The sequence below is a fragment of the Papaver somniferum genome, chromosome 7 (genome assembly GCF_003573695.1).
Source record: "Papaver somniferum cultivar HN1 chromosome 7, ASM357369v1, whole genome shotgun sequence".
NCBI classification, from domain to species: Eukaryota; Viridiplantae; Streptophyta; class Magnoliopsida; order Ranunculales; family Papaveraceae; genus Papaver; species Papaver somniferum.
In genome coordinates this window covers 220,255,025-220,269,830 of record NC_039364.1, presented here as the reverse complement: position 1 = coordinate 220,269,830, position 14,806 = coordinate 220,255,025, and the positions used below count along the sequence as shown (strand labels likewise).

Here is a 14,806-nt window from a genome sequence, read left to right as displayed (position 1 = left end):
TGATCCCAAATATGAGAGTCAGAGAAATTGGAAGCCTTTCCCGAAAATCTAGAACAATATTATGTTCTTTTTTTTAACTGAATACAACTCCATGGAATGTTGAAGCCTATATGCTAGTAAAATGGAATGTTGAAGCATATATATGCTAGTAAAAAGATGTCTAATTAACCTCTGTTTTGCTAATCCACACATAATGCCATTTGTCACCAACTTTATATGCGGAACTTTGATTGGCAAAAATCGAAAAAAGACAGCAACTTAATACGTTACATCACTAAACACGTACGCTTAGTGCGTGGTTCCTGAAGTTTTTGAGTCGTTCTTTCCAACGTGTGGAAACTCTACCGGTTTTGGGTCATAAATTTAGTCATCCAAAACTTCTCTATTACTCTCCTTCTCTCTCTCTCTGTAGCCACTCTTCCGTTAAATTGTGCGAAGTTAGGATTTTAGAGACGTTCTTCTCTTGCGATAATCAACTCGAAGCGACAAGATCCAGTCTAGATTATTTAGGTCATTTATTTTGATCGATCGGGTGCTTGGTTTATTCATTAACATCAGAAATTCGGATTTTAGGTCATGTAAGTTCAATTCGAATTTTGTTTTTAATTTTTTCTTTCAGAATATCGTTTTTAACTGTGTATTCGTTTCGATTTTGTCGTTGAATTGATGTTGTTCTAGGGTTTTGAATTTTTGTAATAGAATGAGTGAGTGAGTAAGTTCTGTAGTCCACCGTTTGGTTTGATATGCAGTATGAGGCATGTATTAAGTATATGCTTTGATTTTTTAGCAGAGAGCTTACATGCAGTTGAAATCGGGATATCAGTGGTGAGAATGAAGCTTAAGTAGCATTTTGACTAGGAATTTAGTTTATATAAGATCAAATTTTTTTTTACGGGGGAATTAATCCGTTGTAGTAGATATACTTGGCTAGTATCAGTGTAGCTGTTCAGACAGTATCAGTATAGATGTAATGTATGTTTGTTGGCATCGTATTCAAAGGTTTGGGTTATATAGTATGAGATAGGAATATTATTTGTTATCAGCAACTTGGCGCAGAGTCTTTTTTGAAAATTAATCCAGCATGTGTTAGGGTGTTCCTCCATTGTAGGGTACCTTTGAGTTGTTTATCTATCTGGCATGATGGATTTGACTACATAGGTTGTTGATGTGTAGAAGTTGGTGAGGCATAACATTGTTGAAATGTTTGAGATGCATGTTAATGATTCATTGTCAAAATACACTCTCCATGCAAATTTTCATTTATCTTCCATATATCTCTGATTCTTCTCATCTGGTCATGCATAAGACTTGCCATGAAATTATGGCAGAAATTATTTGAAACTTGAAAGCTACAGCCTACAGATGATGTTACCTAGATGCACAGACAGTGGAAAAATTGAAATATATGATTAACACTCATCAACTGTAAGGTCTGTAACTGTAGGGCGCTATTCTGTTACGACTGTTAAAACTCATGATCCCCATTTCGCTACTTGAGCGTAAGTTTGGTATGCACCAAGTAATCCTATCCATATCGTTCTTCAGTAAATTATGACATTGCATCACTGCTAGTTTAGTAGTTTTGAACTGGATTGTTGGAAAAATTCCTATAATTGAAAAGCGCTTGGAATTTGAGGACTCCCAGAGGTCTATGGAAATACAGTGATGGTTGTTACCTACCACCTAAATTACCATTGAGAACAGTAATTTTTAGGTAATTTGTTATCACCACTCCGGTGAATCAAGTCATTGTTACTTAGTACTTCAGTACTATTTTGCATGGCTCCAACTACAGCTTTGTTTTGCTTACAGTTGAAGGGTCTAAATTTTTTATACCAAACAAAGTGTTTTCATAGTGCATTGATTTGTTTTGCTTATTGATTTTGCACTTTTAATTGATATTTCTTATAGATTGGACTGACGTAAAGAGTCTTATTGCTTCTTGCCCAGTTTGCTCTTTGTTTTAATAAACTCTCCTTCCCGCCTATGAATTGGTTCCCAGCAAAGTGGATATGCAGTTCATATAGATGCCATACAGTGATAGGGATCTTCATGATATCTTTGGTTCCACAGGAAGATTTTTCTTTCATTTTGGAGGATGGATACTGAGGCACTGCAAAGACCTGGTGAGTACAACACTATCACTTCTTAGTATCATGTGACTATAGAAAATGTGTCCTATCTTGGTGCTTTGTCATAGGCGATCTATTACCTTTACTAAATGTCTTCTCTCTTGTTGCATTACCTTTACTAAATGTCTTCTCTCTTGTTGCAGGTTGCCAGACCCACAGGGAATCTTCTTTTTAGATCCGCTGCTGAAGGAGAAGTCCATTCAACAGATATGGCTCAGGCAAAGCCTATTGATATTACTTCTTCGGACAGTGAAAGTGATATAGAAATTGGAACAGAAGATACAGCTTCGGTACGTAACAGATCTGTTTCTGCCACAAGGCATCTTCCTACATGGGCTAAGAACTCAAAAGGTAAAAGTCAGTATTTACAAAATTGATATTTACCTTAACTATGTAATTTTAACCTTTCTGCAGCTTAATGATGTCGTAATATTGCAGGTCATGGTGGATTGTCCCAAAAATTTCCAGTGCATAATGGATCATCGGCTCCGGGTGTTAGGCATACAAACTATAATCACCATTCACAGGTCACCCCGCAGATGCGTCAAAACAGTAATTTTGCCCAGCATGTTGCCCTGCCAGATGATTCAAAAAGTTCAACAGCTAATCGGTCATTTGCTCACCCAGGCGATGGTTTAGTCCCCCACCAGAACCCTTATCAAATTATGGATTCCAAGTATCTCAGCATGCCTGGTGCAGAACAATCAGCGAGGGTTCTTCCACCTTCTTTTGGGAATGGCAATCAGATTTCTGATACCCATGGAAGAACTTTTTATCCGCCAGCTCATTTAGGGAGGCAACATGATGACGATGTTGTAATGTACGAAGCTAGTGGGGTTAGAGTGTTGCCTGCATCTGTGATGCATGGGAGGTCTTTCATTAATTCCCAGGGTACTAGTTCTAGTGAACCAGCACATCGTTCTGGGGTAGAAGACAGGCCTGCAGAAAATGATGAGAGACTTATTTTCCAAGCTGCTCTACAGGTATTTCAGTCAGGACTCTGTTGTCCCTTTAATCAGTTGGTCCTTTGCTGTCAACAGCAGAAGCTTACTAATATAAGAATTTGCTTGTGCACTGTATCTCAGCATCTTTCCCAGCCAAAAGCAGAAGCCACTTTGCCTGATGGTATTTTGACGGTCCCTCTGTTAAAACATCAGGTCTGGTGTGTTCATATCTTATAGAATAGTATGTAAAAATCCGTCGCCTTTTCTGAGCTACTTTGTGCTTAAGCTGTGTTATTTTGCAGAAAATTGGATTAGCATGGATGTTCCAAAAGGAGACAAATAGTCTGCAGTGTTTAGGTGGAATTCTAGCAGACGATCAGGTTACTTGTTTCAAGTTGATTAAGATTTTATTTCACGTATACTACATTACTTGGGTCTTTGCTTAAGGTTGCAGGCGGTCTCATCTTGATATTATTTCACAGGGCCTTGGTAAGACTGTCTCAATGATTGCCCTAATACAAATGCAAAAGCATCTACAGTCAAAATCAGGTGCAGAAGAGGTGCAGACTGTTCCCACTGAGGCCTTGAATTTGGATGATGATGATGAAGGGGTTGTTTCAGAATTAGAAAAAGTTACGGATATACCTGATTCCGATGAAGTTAAAAAGGTCCCAGATGTTAGTACTTCTGTGCCTTCATTCCAAAGTGGGAGACCAGCGGCAGGTACATTGGTTGTCTGCCCAGCAAGTATTCTTCGTCAGTGGGCACGGGAATTGGAGGACAAGGTTACAGAGAGCGCTAGGCTCTCTGTCCTAATTTATCATGGAGGCAATAGGACGAAGGATCCTGTGGAGCTGGCAAAATATGATGTGGTTCTCACAACATACGCCATTGTAACTAACGAAGTTCCGAAACAGCCTCTAGCCGATGATGATGATGAAGATGGAAAAAGTGGGGAAAAATATGGAATTTCTTCAGAATTTGCTGGTAGTAAGAAAAGAAAAAATATGGCAAATGCTGGTAAGAAAGGTAAAAAGGGTAAGAAAGGAATCAATGGTTTGGGATTTGATTGCAACAGTGGTACACTTGCAAGGGTTCGTTGGTTTAGAGTTATACTGGATGAAGCTCAGACTATTAAAAACCACCGGACTCTAGTGGCTAGAGCTTGTAGTGGTCTTCGAGCTAAGAGGAGGTGGTGCCTATCTGGAACTCCTATACAAAATTCAATTGATGATCTTTTCAGCTACTTCAGATTTTTGAAGTATGACCCTTATTCTGTCTACAAGTCCTTCGTTACATCGATAAAGTTTCCAATATCCCGAAATTCAAGCAATGGCTACAAAAAGCTTCAAGCAGTTCTGAAGACTATCATGTTACGGCGTACAAAAGGTGATTCTTAGCATCTCTTTGTGTTAGCTTCCATATCTATAAAAATAGGAAACTAGTCCTAGTATCGCCTTCTTTCATTATTGCTTCTTTTTTAAGTTGGAGATTCCTAGTAATAGAAGACTAGCATTTTTGTTTTTAAATGTGTCATAAATGCTTGTGTCTAAGTTTCTTTTCTTTGCTCCTTATGCATTTTTGCTGTCAAATGCTGTCATGAATGCTTATTTTCCAAGTTTCTTCCCTTTGCAAAACTTGCTGAACAATGGGTGCTGTCTTTCTTTTGCTGTTAATCTTGTGAAGATAGTATAAGCATGCAAGTTCTCCACATTACCTAGCTCATTATATAGACAATAATGTTTTCATGCTCTTTTCTGCCTTCATCAGGTTAGTTTACATTCATATCAAAAGTTGATCGAATGGATGTTTATAATTGATTTGCTCCTAGAATACAGTTGCGTAGAAAAGCGTCCTCCGTTTTTTTTCAAAAGCATATCAACTTCCCTTGTTCTAGGCAATAATTAGTTGGAACTCGAACACAGTGACAATTACACTCAACTTATAATTTTTAAAGAATGGTTCAAGAGTTTTAAATTGAGTTTGTTGTTCCCTCAATATGAGACCAAAACAGTCTCAACCTACCCTATCCGTGAATTGTAAGTTGAGAGCATTGCTGATTCCTCAATTACCAATTTCCATCTACCTCTTTTTCTTAACAAAATATATATTTGTTATCTTTGAATATTGTGATGTGTATATAGCTTATTCTAGATGCACGTTCAGGACTTCGAGCAAGAGAAATTTCACTTGCTAAACAAATTTACTAATACTGTTTATCGTGCTGTCAGTCTTTAAAAAAAATCAGTGTTGGTTTTTACGCCACAACGTCAATATTTTAATATTTTATGCTGTTTAGTCTTTTCTAGAATTACTTTATGCTTTGTGTTTGAGTGTTTTAAAATAGGCCATTTATTAGCAGCGTTCAAAATGGGAAGATGTAAATTTTGGGGCTTCAGCTTCAGTTTCTTATGGCACCACACCGTGAAAATGGTAAATGGCCAGGGCCCTTGATCATCATGCCGTTATAACTGATACATAAGTCATGATACATGGAAATGCTATAATTTGATATACATAGTTGTTTGTTTGTTCATGGTTTCTGGTTGCTGACTTTCTTGAACTATTTTGATGTAGGGACGCTGCTTGATGGTGAACCAATTATAAATTTGCCGTCGAAGACGGTTAACTTGACGAAGGTGGAGTTCTCCGCTGAGGAGCGTGCCTTTTATTCTAAGCTGGAATCAGATTCACGCTCGCAGTTCAAGGTACTTAATTATGCTTATGGTTGTCTCTGATTTTGGATGCTTGGACTAACAGTTGCATATTCTCAGAAGCGGATGACTTCTTTTACTTACAGAGTTTTGAAAGCATTTGAGCACTTGTACTGGTCATAGTAATTATGCGTACTTGCAATATTGCAGGCATATGCTGCAGCTGGCACTCTGAATCAGAACTATGCAAGTATTCTTTTGATGCTTTTGCGTCTTCGTCAGGCTTGTGATCATCCCTTTCTCGTCAAAGGCTTCAACTCTAATTCAGCTGGAGAAGCTTCCATAAAAACAGCAAAAAAGCTTCCGAAGGATCAGCTTATGGATTTGCTCAATGAACTAGAAGCTTCTTTGGCGTTATGTAGTTCATGCAATGTAAGATTTCCTCATATCCGATATATTTAGTGTCTCTAATTTCTGTGTTTGATTTTACTGCTTATGATTTCTTGTGGAACGATGTCTTTCGCATCTGCTGCGTACTGCAAGATGCTAAAATAGGTTCTCGTTGGTGTTTGTCGGGTAAATTGTCCTTATGTGCTAAGGATGGTTTGTTTAACTGGAATGTTGACAGTTGAAAAAAGAGTAGTTTACTTAACTAAGGAAATTAAGCAATGCACCTTAAGGGAAACAGAGATTGAGTATCAAAGTATCTACACACTATAGTAGCTTGCATAGCTAATACTATCTTGCTGTTTACATGTTATGTTATGTTTCTTCGATGTACATTATGTAGGCATTGAGATTGTGGATAATGGAAGCTCTTGTAATACCTCAGGGTTCACTCCTTTTTTCAGTTATCCTGTACCTTTCTTTTTGCGGATTCTGATTGATAATATTTTGTACTGCTTATTAAGACGTTTGTTTACAGGCCCATATAGAATATATGGGATTACAAACGTACTTGCAGTTGAATTGTTAATTTACAAAGACACAAGTAATCTTCTGGAGACTAGGTTTTGATCATTCTGCTGTTAAGCTTATCCAAACCTTCTACTATTTGTTTACAGGATCCACCCGAGGATGGAGTTGTTACCATATGCCGGCATGTCTTCTGCTATCAGTGTGTATCTGATAATTTAACTGGTGATGACAATGTGTGCCCTGAGCCTGGATGTAGAGAACAGCTCAGTAATGCTGTTGTCTTTTCTAAAGCTACTTTATTAAGCTGTCTTTCTGACGAGCCTAATGGTGCTTCTGCAAGTTTGTCTGAAGTTGCTGATAGTTCTTTAGCATTGCCGAATATGTATGGTTCCTCAAAAATTAGAGCTGTTGTAGAATTTCTGGAAACACATTGCAAGTTGAAGACTTCAATTTCTGAGGGAGCCAATGGATTTTCTCATTCTTCTGAAGCAGATAATGATGTTAAGGGCAAGTCTGCAAATCCATTGGAAGATACTACCAACTCTCACAGTAATGGAACAGAAAAAGCAATTGTTTTTTCCCAGTGGACTGGTATGCTGGACTTAGTTGAATCTGCATTGAACCAATCTTTAATACAATATAGGAGACTTGATGGAACAATGAGTTTGCCTTCAAGAGACAGAGCCGTTAAAGATTTCAACACTGATCCAGAGGTTTGACTGTTGACCTGCAGATAATTGAAAAGTTTTCATTTGTTAGTTGACGTTGTTTGAATCTTGAGTCTCATGATGTTGATTTTCATCCAGGTGACCGTAATGCTGATGTCACTCAAAGCAGGAAACCTTGGTCTAAACATGGTAGCTGCTTGTCATGTTATAATGCTAGATTTATGGTGGAACCCAACGACTGAAGATCAGGCAGTTGATCGGGCTCATCGAATTGGGCAGACTCGTCCTGTTACAGTGACACGCTTAACTGTCAAGGATACTGTAGAAGATCGGATATTGGCTCTCCAGGTGTGATTTCTTAGTTAACAAGATATTTGATATGTTGTGGGGTGGGCGTTCTTTGTTTTTTTTGTTGTTGTTTACATGCCATATTCGACCTTTACATTGAAAAGGGATCTCAGTCCACCCCCCATCTAGAAACTGCCTTTTGAACCGAAGGCTGTGTTTCATATGATGATCTCAGGGTGGGCTCTAAGATGAAGAGGGCCCAAGACAAACATATAACACATGATCTACATATATGTTAATGTTAATACTCACAAAAAAGTTGTGAGAGCATTTAATTGGAAGCATTACTTACATTTCTGTTGACGTAATTATTCTCACATGCTTAAAACGTTGTCTGTGGGATGAAGACCCAACGGCTGATTTTGGGAGACAATTATCTACTCCTTCATCGGAACATCATCCCTCTGATTAAGTTCATTCTAAAGCCTGTAATCTGTCATCTCTGTATAGGGATTCTTAACGGAAATTAAGCTGCTTGATTATTATAATCACTGGATGATTGTGTTAGAATCTTCTGATTGTATTCAGTTATGGTGTGGATATTGTAATCAATGTCCATCATCGTCACCAAAAGCAGCCCTTGGATCTTCACCATGTGGGTGCAAGACAGGATGTGATATTATATGCATGTGAGAATAAGGATGTCAAGTTTTCAAATATGCTTCTTATCTTTAAATTTCGCTGAGTTTTTTTTAACCTTCTGGGACTAAAAAGTTCAGAGACGCACGATTGGAGGCCACGGACACAGATGGGTGTTCCATGTCTCTCATTGCGTGTCTAAAGTTGGTAAAGAATTTAAAATTTTCATGTTTTTGCAGGATGAGAAGAGAAAAATGGTTGCATCTGCTTTTGGAGAAGATCAAGTGGGTGGCACTGCAAGTCGGCTTACGGTGGAGGATCTCAGATATCTTTTCATGGTTTAACGACAAATGCATGTTTTTCCTCCGTACCACATAGCAGTCAAAAGTTTATGTACACAATTTTTGTCTAACTATAGGAAGAGTAGAGGTGCTGCAGCTGTGCATCTGCAGCTCGCCTGCATGGTTGTGAATCAGAGAAACAGGCTAACTAGTTGCAATTATTATCGAGTGGTGATTTCTGCCACATCATTGCAATCAAATTTTGTTTAAGATCGAATGCACATATTACATAACCAGGCAACAGGACTGTGAATATGCATGCTCTTCAAACTTCCAGGTAGAATGGAAACCTTGGTGGTCTGCTTTGTTAGTTTATCTGAAGAACAAAAAGCTTGCTGTATAGAATGAGAAACTGAAGGCATCAGATGGTTGCACATGGAACAGTTTTTGGCTATAAACTACCATCCTTGGGAGACTATATGAAGAGGCTTACAGTATCTTTGTTGATCGTCCAAATGTATGAATCTTGGATGGTTGCAAATCAACCATTGGAAGAGCAACATTGCATAGCAGGGTAGATGAGCTGATTCTTCTGCAGTGGCAAGTGAATGACGTTCTGAACCTTCTGGATCGTAGCTTGTAATGAGGTATAATGTTCTTTTGGATTTAGGTTGCAGAAGTAGGAAGATGACTTCTCTGCAGATCAGTTCAGACACAAGTTGCTAGTCTCTTCAGGATGTGCATGGTATTTTTGCTGAAGTTAAATACGGCAGCTGGGCTCCATATATTTAGCATGGAGCCGTGTTGATGGTGATCTCGGAGCTTTTGTATTGTTCCTTGTTGCCTGTTATGTTGGCCGCTATACTGATATTAACTGTTATCTTACTACTTGAGTATAGCATAATGTTAGTATGGGGCTAATTTAGATTTAAAAGCAGGACTCCATATGTTTAAAACTGCTACTTCTTGCAATGCTATCCCAGGACTCCATATATTATTTCAACCTTAAATTCCCTCTGTTTTCCTTTATTGGACAGAGTTTTTGACCTGTTGACAAGGTAACTCGGGGTACCGAGCCATCAGAGAGATACCACTCTGGTCATTAAACCGCAATCGACCCCCCTTTGGCTCAGGTGAAAAGAAGAAAAACTTAGATAAAAAGGAAAGAATGGCGGGAAGGAGGATTATTTGAAATTATGGAGATGGAGCAGGGGCTGGAGGGCCCTGATAGATGGTCCTGCTAGTCGAATGACCACGAATCTTTATCTTTGGCTTACTTTCAAAAGCTGTAAAACTTAATGAAACAATGGCAAAGCTGTCTGACAGTCTTGTTCCCTCGCTTCGTTGAACCTCTTCAATGACTAAAGTACCCATCTATCGGTCTTGGAAAAGAACTGAACTACATTAGTAAAAATAAAAAGTTCGATTAATTAAACTTTGAGATTCAACTGTTGCCAAAGTTCGGGGTTACCGGTTTTAGCAGGGGTACCCTTTAGCAATCATGTATTCTTTGTTGTTTACATCTCAATCTTATCTTTTTCTCAGTTTCTTGATTCTCAATGCGTTAAATAGCGCTCATTATTCATATTCTGGTCTCAGTAGCGTGGCCATCATTACCTGTGAAGTGCTCTGAAATTTTTGCTAGGGTTTTGGATGTGACAAGTAACCCCTTAAAGATCTAAAGAAAAAGGAGGAAAAGCATGGAAATAAAACATTTGAAAGAAAGATTAGTATGTATATCCCAAGATGATACTAATTCCCAAGCATTAATGGTACACTTACTTTGGTTGATTCTCTTGTCTTTTATCCAAATTTACCCACACTTTACCTTTTGTGGGGGCTCTTAAAGGGTTTTCAGCATTGGCCTATAGGTCTAGGGCAGTGGAGTTGCCCTCCAGTCAGTCATCAAAATCCCATCTTTAAGTTTTACCAAAAACTGCATTATTTCTGATATTCTCTCAAAACTACTTGAAAACGTTAAATGGTAATACCACAAGCATTTCAAACAAAAGCAACTACCTTTGCAAAAGTCATTGTTTGAATGAATTCCACCTTGTTTCCAATTGATGTTTTTCGCCTCTCTTAGTAGTGGCTTCACATTGACCACCATTATCATTGCTTCCCTTCTCATGACTGACACTGAACGGCTTTAGAGAGAAAGAGAGGGCAAAAACAAAGTTGATGGACGATTGTGAAATGTGATGCATGTCAGGTCACACCCACTCACATACAGACACAACACAATTATTTTTATCAACATAGGGTTAAAGCAGTCTTTTATCTCATTCTTCATATAGGGCTGCTCTACCCTTTTCTCTCCCAAGAGTCCCAAGCCAAGGATCCTCTTCTTCTATTTGTGGCTGTAAAAGTTGGTGAAGTGACAAAACAAAGGCAAGCAGTAACTTCATTCAAATATAATACAGTAGCAGATACCAATATTTACATTTTCACTACTAATAATCAAATACCAGCAGAACTTAATTACTTTAATTAAAATCATTACTATTGCATACTTTAAGGTACTATTCTCATTGCATGAACCACTACTGCTGAAAATGACTACATACTGCGATAACCAAAAGCTAATCTTACAAAATTCACATATTCTGGAGCTGATGCATAATAATTTCTTTAAGGTTTTAGCAAGTATTAGGTCCGAAACCGAGAAAACCGTTTGCCGCATCAACCGAAATCTGAATGCCTTCTTGTTGGATGTTACCAATTATACCAGGCCCAGAAGTAGGAGCAAAAGCAAAGCAAAATGTCCCCATATTATCCACTGGAATCAGGAAATTCCTGGCTGGCAGTGTTAGTACCGGACCACTCGTGAAGTAAAACGACACAGTTGGAACTCTTACCACAGCAAAATCATTAAGATTGTAACATGTATCAAAAAGGGATACTCGAGAGGCCAGAGGTAGGTTTGCAGTGGCGGCGATAAATGAGTCGCGCAACGCCATATAAGCTGCCGTTGGGAGCCTAGTAACGGCTGTACCTGTATCCATGATCACACCTCCATACTCCGAATCTGAAAGTTGGAAAACATTTTGTGATACCGGAATTCGGGCGCCACCTACCCCAAGGCCAGCTAGGCCTACAAAGTAGAAGCTAGGGGCGCGAGGGTTACGAATAAGCGGGACCCATACTGCTCCAGAGGGTATAGCCCGGCGCCCGAAAACCATGGACCCATCAGCACCGGAGCCTCGACTTACTAGGCAATAACCAAAAGCTCCTCCAGTTTGACCACCAAGCTGCCCGATAAATGACATAGAACCTCCACCAAGGCCTAGTAAACCTGCCGCACCGACGAACATCCCACGGTTTCGGTGACCACATCCAATTGCGACGTTTCGAACAATAGTTCGTCCAAACGTAAGTGTTTCAAGAGCCAGGGTTCCTTTTGTGTACGACCCATCACCATATGAAACTTCGTAACGGCATCGTCCGGCATGACACCCTGCATTCTCCAACCGTCCACATACAGAAGAAGCACATGAAACTCCAGCAAATGAAGCAGAACTAGAAGGGTCAAAGACTGGGTCTGATTGGCGATAACACTGGGAACAAGGCTGACATTGTACCCACACAATATCACTACCAGAATCGATCACCATGTATTGATTCCTTGGAGGACTTCCGACACCAATTCTCACAAAATACTCTCCACTACCTTGATCCATACCCGAAACAACATCGGACCCGAAATCCTCCACATGATAACTATATGCACCACCACCATAACTGGTAGATCCACCACCACTTGAAAATCTACGGTTCAAGCTCTCAACACGAATAATATCTCGTTCCATGCGTTCATGAAAGCGGGTTTTATGATCAGAATGATTTTTTCCGACTGGAATCACATCTCGATGAAGTAACTTTAGCTTCCACTTATTCTTCTTTTTAGTTTTCATTTCTTTCTTATTTGTTGACAACTCTTGATAATTATCTGTTACCACTGCAGCAGCTGGATGGAGTTTTGTGCTGTCTATTGTTTCTTGCACATTCAAGAGCTGAAAATCTGGATGAGAATCTAGTGTAGAAGCAGATATGGTGGTGGCATGAGTAATCAGGAGGTTTAACAACACCACTGCTACCACCAAGAGCAGTATTACAGCTTTTGTTGTTGCCATCTTTTTTCTTTTGTTTTATGGTTTTGGTTTTTGCTTGCCCTTGTGATGTATTTATATGCAAGGTTGGGTGGAGAAAGAGAGATAGATAAAGAGAGAAATGATATGTCTTTGTTACAAGGGTGGGATCCCTTGGGAGAGAGAAGAAGATAGAGAGGGTTGTATTGTGTTTGTTTTTGTTGAGAAAGAGAGATATGCAGTGATGGGTTGTGTTTGTTTTTGTATTCTTGTTTTTCTTATATATTGATTGAAACATCAAAATGACACACAGTTTTATGAATTTGTTTTTATACATAAGTTGTTTTGTATTGCTTTTGTTCTCCTTTTTGAAGAGGTGTTTTAAGAGTGCTTTTACGTCACCAAGAGAAAACTACCGGAGAAATTCCATGATAACTAGCCACATGATGTTTTTACAGAATTTTCCACGGTCAATTTAGAATTATGGGGGTGTATAACACTTAATGGTTGTACAAGAAATTTGGAGTTCATACTTCTAAAATGAAAAGAGGTCTTTTCTTCCAAAAACTCTTGGTGAACCGTCCAAATGGACCACGCTAAAACCGTGTAGAGAGAACTAAAACATAAAATGGAACCTCCGCTGTTCCTGGTACGACAAGGCCCACCCTTCCTATCTCTGTAGGGTTTTTAAGTAGTTCAATTTGGACGGTTCACCCGGAACCACTGTTTTTTTTTCCTTTTTTTTATGTAGCTGTCGTGTGCTCACTACGAGAAACTTAATATATTGTAGTACCCAATGGTTATGGCATAAACCACTATTAGTGTCGCGATAACCTATGTAGCAAGAAGTCTATTTCTGCACCCAATCTTTATTGCTGCAGCAAGAGATCATATTTTTTTGCCACATTTTTTCATATTGTTGCCATAGTTGTGTGGCAAAATTTTCATTTTTGTAGCAGTAAAATATAACTTTTAACCGTAGCTGAAAAATATTGTGGCTAGAAATTTGTTTTTGCAACACCTATATGAAAGGTGTGGTAGTATATAGTGTAGCAATAGCTACATTTTCTTGTAGTGGCTCGTAGGTAGTAGACCTTTCTTACAAATGAAGGTGTATGTATGCTGTGATAATAATCATATATGATTATCTTAGTATGTTCAGGTCTTTATTGACAATTTGATGAGTTTGAGTGCTAGCCTTTTGTCATCGATATGAATACTTTGTAAAGGTGCTTAAGCCTTTATGGTTTAAAATACTTTTAAGTCTATTTAAATAAGAGAAAATGCGTACATGTATACGTTAAAACCCCATGTTTTTTAAGAGTTTAAAACTAGTATTTTCTTCCTCATTTCTAACCACAACAAAAGATGACAGAAACTATCCTTGTAGACAGCAATAATTCATAATTAATTTGTTCCAAACATAATAGCTGTACGTATATCTATGGTTAATAGATATGTTTCGTATACAATCTTGCTAGTTGACCAGCTGAGTAACAGCTAGTTAACAGCTAAATCTGATGTGGTAGGTGAAGTGGCAAAATAAGTGGTTATTCATCTCGATCACGTCATCAAATAAGAAAACAAATAAATTGAGATAAGTTTCTAAGAGAATTTTTCTTTTGTCCTCCCCCGGATTTGAGAAGCCCTTATACAAGTATACTCTTGAAATAATTTGATTGATTTAGGAACCAGAACTAAGATCAAACATATAGACAGACACAATAATCATTTATTTAAAAGATTTAATACAATCATCAAGTTAGAGGAAGATAGTTCTTCTTCCGTGATTAGATATTCTATTCTTTTTCAACGGAAGATTCCAAAAGAAATTTCAAACCAATCGTGATGTTAACGATCATGCTTAAATTTCAAATTCGAAGACATTTCTACAGCCCATAAATTTTCCAACCATTTTAAGATGATTCAATGTCTCTCTAAAATTTCAAACCTCCCATTACTGGTCGATCTTGATGCCTCCTCTTGTTCCGTCCAAGGATTTCTACATTCTTCTATATGCGAACTTTTTTCTCTTAGATATCTTTATTTAGGATATAATAATCTAATAGGAACACTACCAGCTTGTATCACCAGGCTTCAAAACCTTGCGTACTTCATTTATTGGTAGTTAAACCCCACGCCATGGAGATTTAATTTTGTTACTGGAGTCTTGTAAGTTGTAATAACCGGGAGA

General features: G+C 38.3%; 2 protein-coding genes across 3 annotated transcripts; one reads left to right on the top strand and one right to left on the bottom strand.

The window, feature by feature from the left end:
- The first annotated feature begins 358 nt into the window (after window positions 1–358).
- On the top strand, window positions 359–8,801 carry LOC113299613 (helicase-like transcription factor CHR28). Of its 2 annotated transcripts, none has more exons than XM_026548677.1 (12): window positions 359–578; window positions 1,951–2,126; window positions 2,276–2,483; window positions 2,571–3,115; window positions 3,218–3,289; window positions 3,379–3,456; window positions 3,559–4,465; window positions 5,654–5,784; window positions 5,941–6,162; window positions 6,795–7,361; window positions 7,455–7,664; window positions 8,483–8,801. In XM_026548677.1, exons 2-12 carry the CDS (start codon window positions 2,028–2,030, stop codon window positions 8,585–8,587), a joined length of 3,144 nt encoding a protein of 1,047 aa, XP_026404462.1. In that variant the 5' UTR covers window positions 359–578; window positions 1,951–2,027; the 3' UTR covers window positions 8,588–8,801. The 2 variants fall into 2 exon arrangements, with proteins under 2 accessions (XP_026404462.1, XP_026404463.1); XM_026548678.1 differs by having other exon boundaries at window positions 2,003–2,126; window positions 8,483–8,706.
- A 2,101-nt stretch (window positions 8,802–10,902) lies between these two features.
- Window positions 10,903–12,860, bottom strand: LOC113299612 (protein ASPARTIC PROTEASE IN GUARD CELL 2-like). Its single transcript, XM_026548676.1, has one exon. It carries the CDS (start codon window positions 12,655–12,657, stop codon window positions 11,164–11,166), a length of 1,494 nt encoding a protein of 497 aa, XP_026404461.1. The 5' UTR covers window positions 12,658–12,860; the 3' UTR covers window positions 10,903–11,163.
- Between the last annotated feature and the right edge of the window lie 1,946 nt (window positions 12,861–14,806).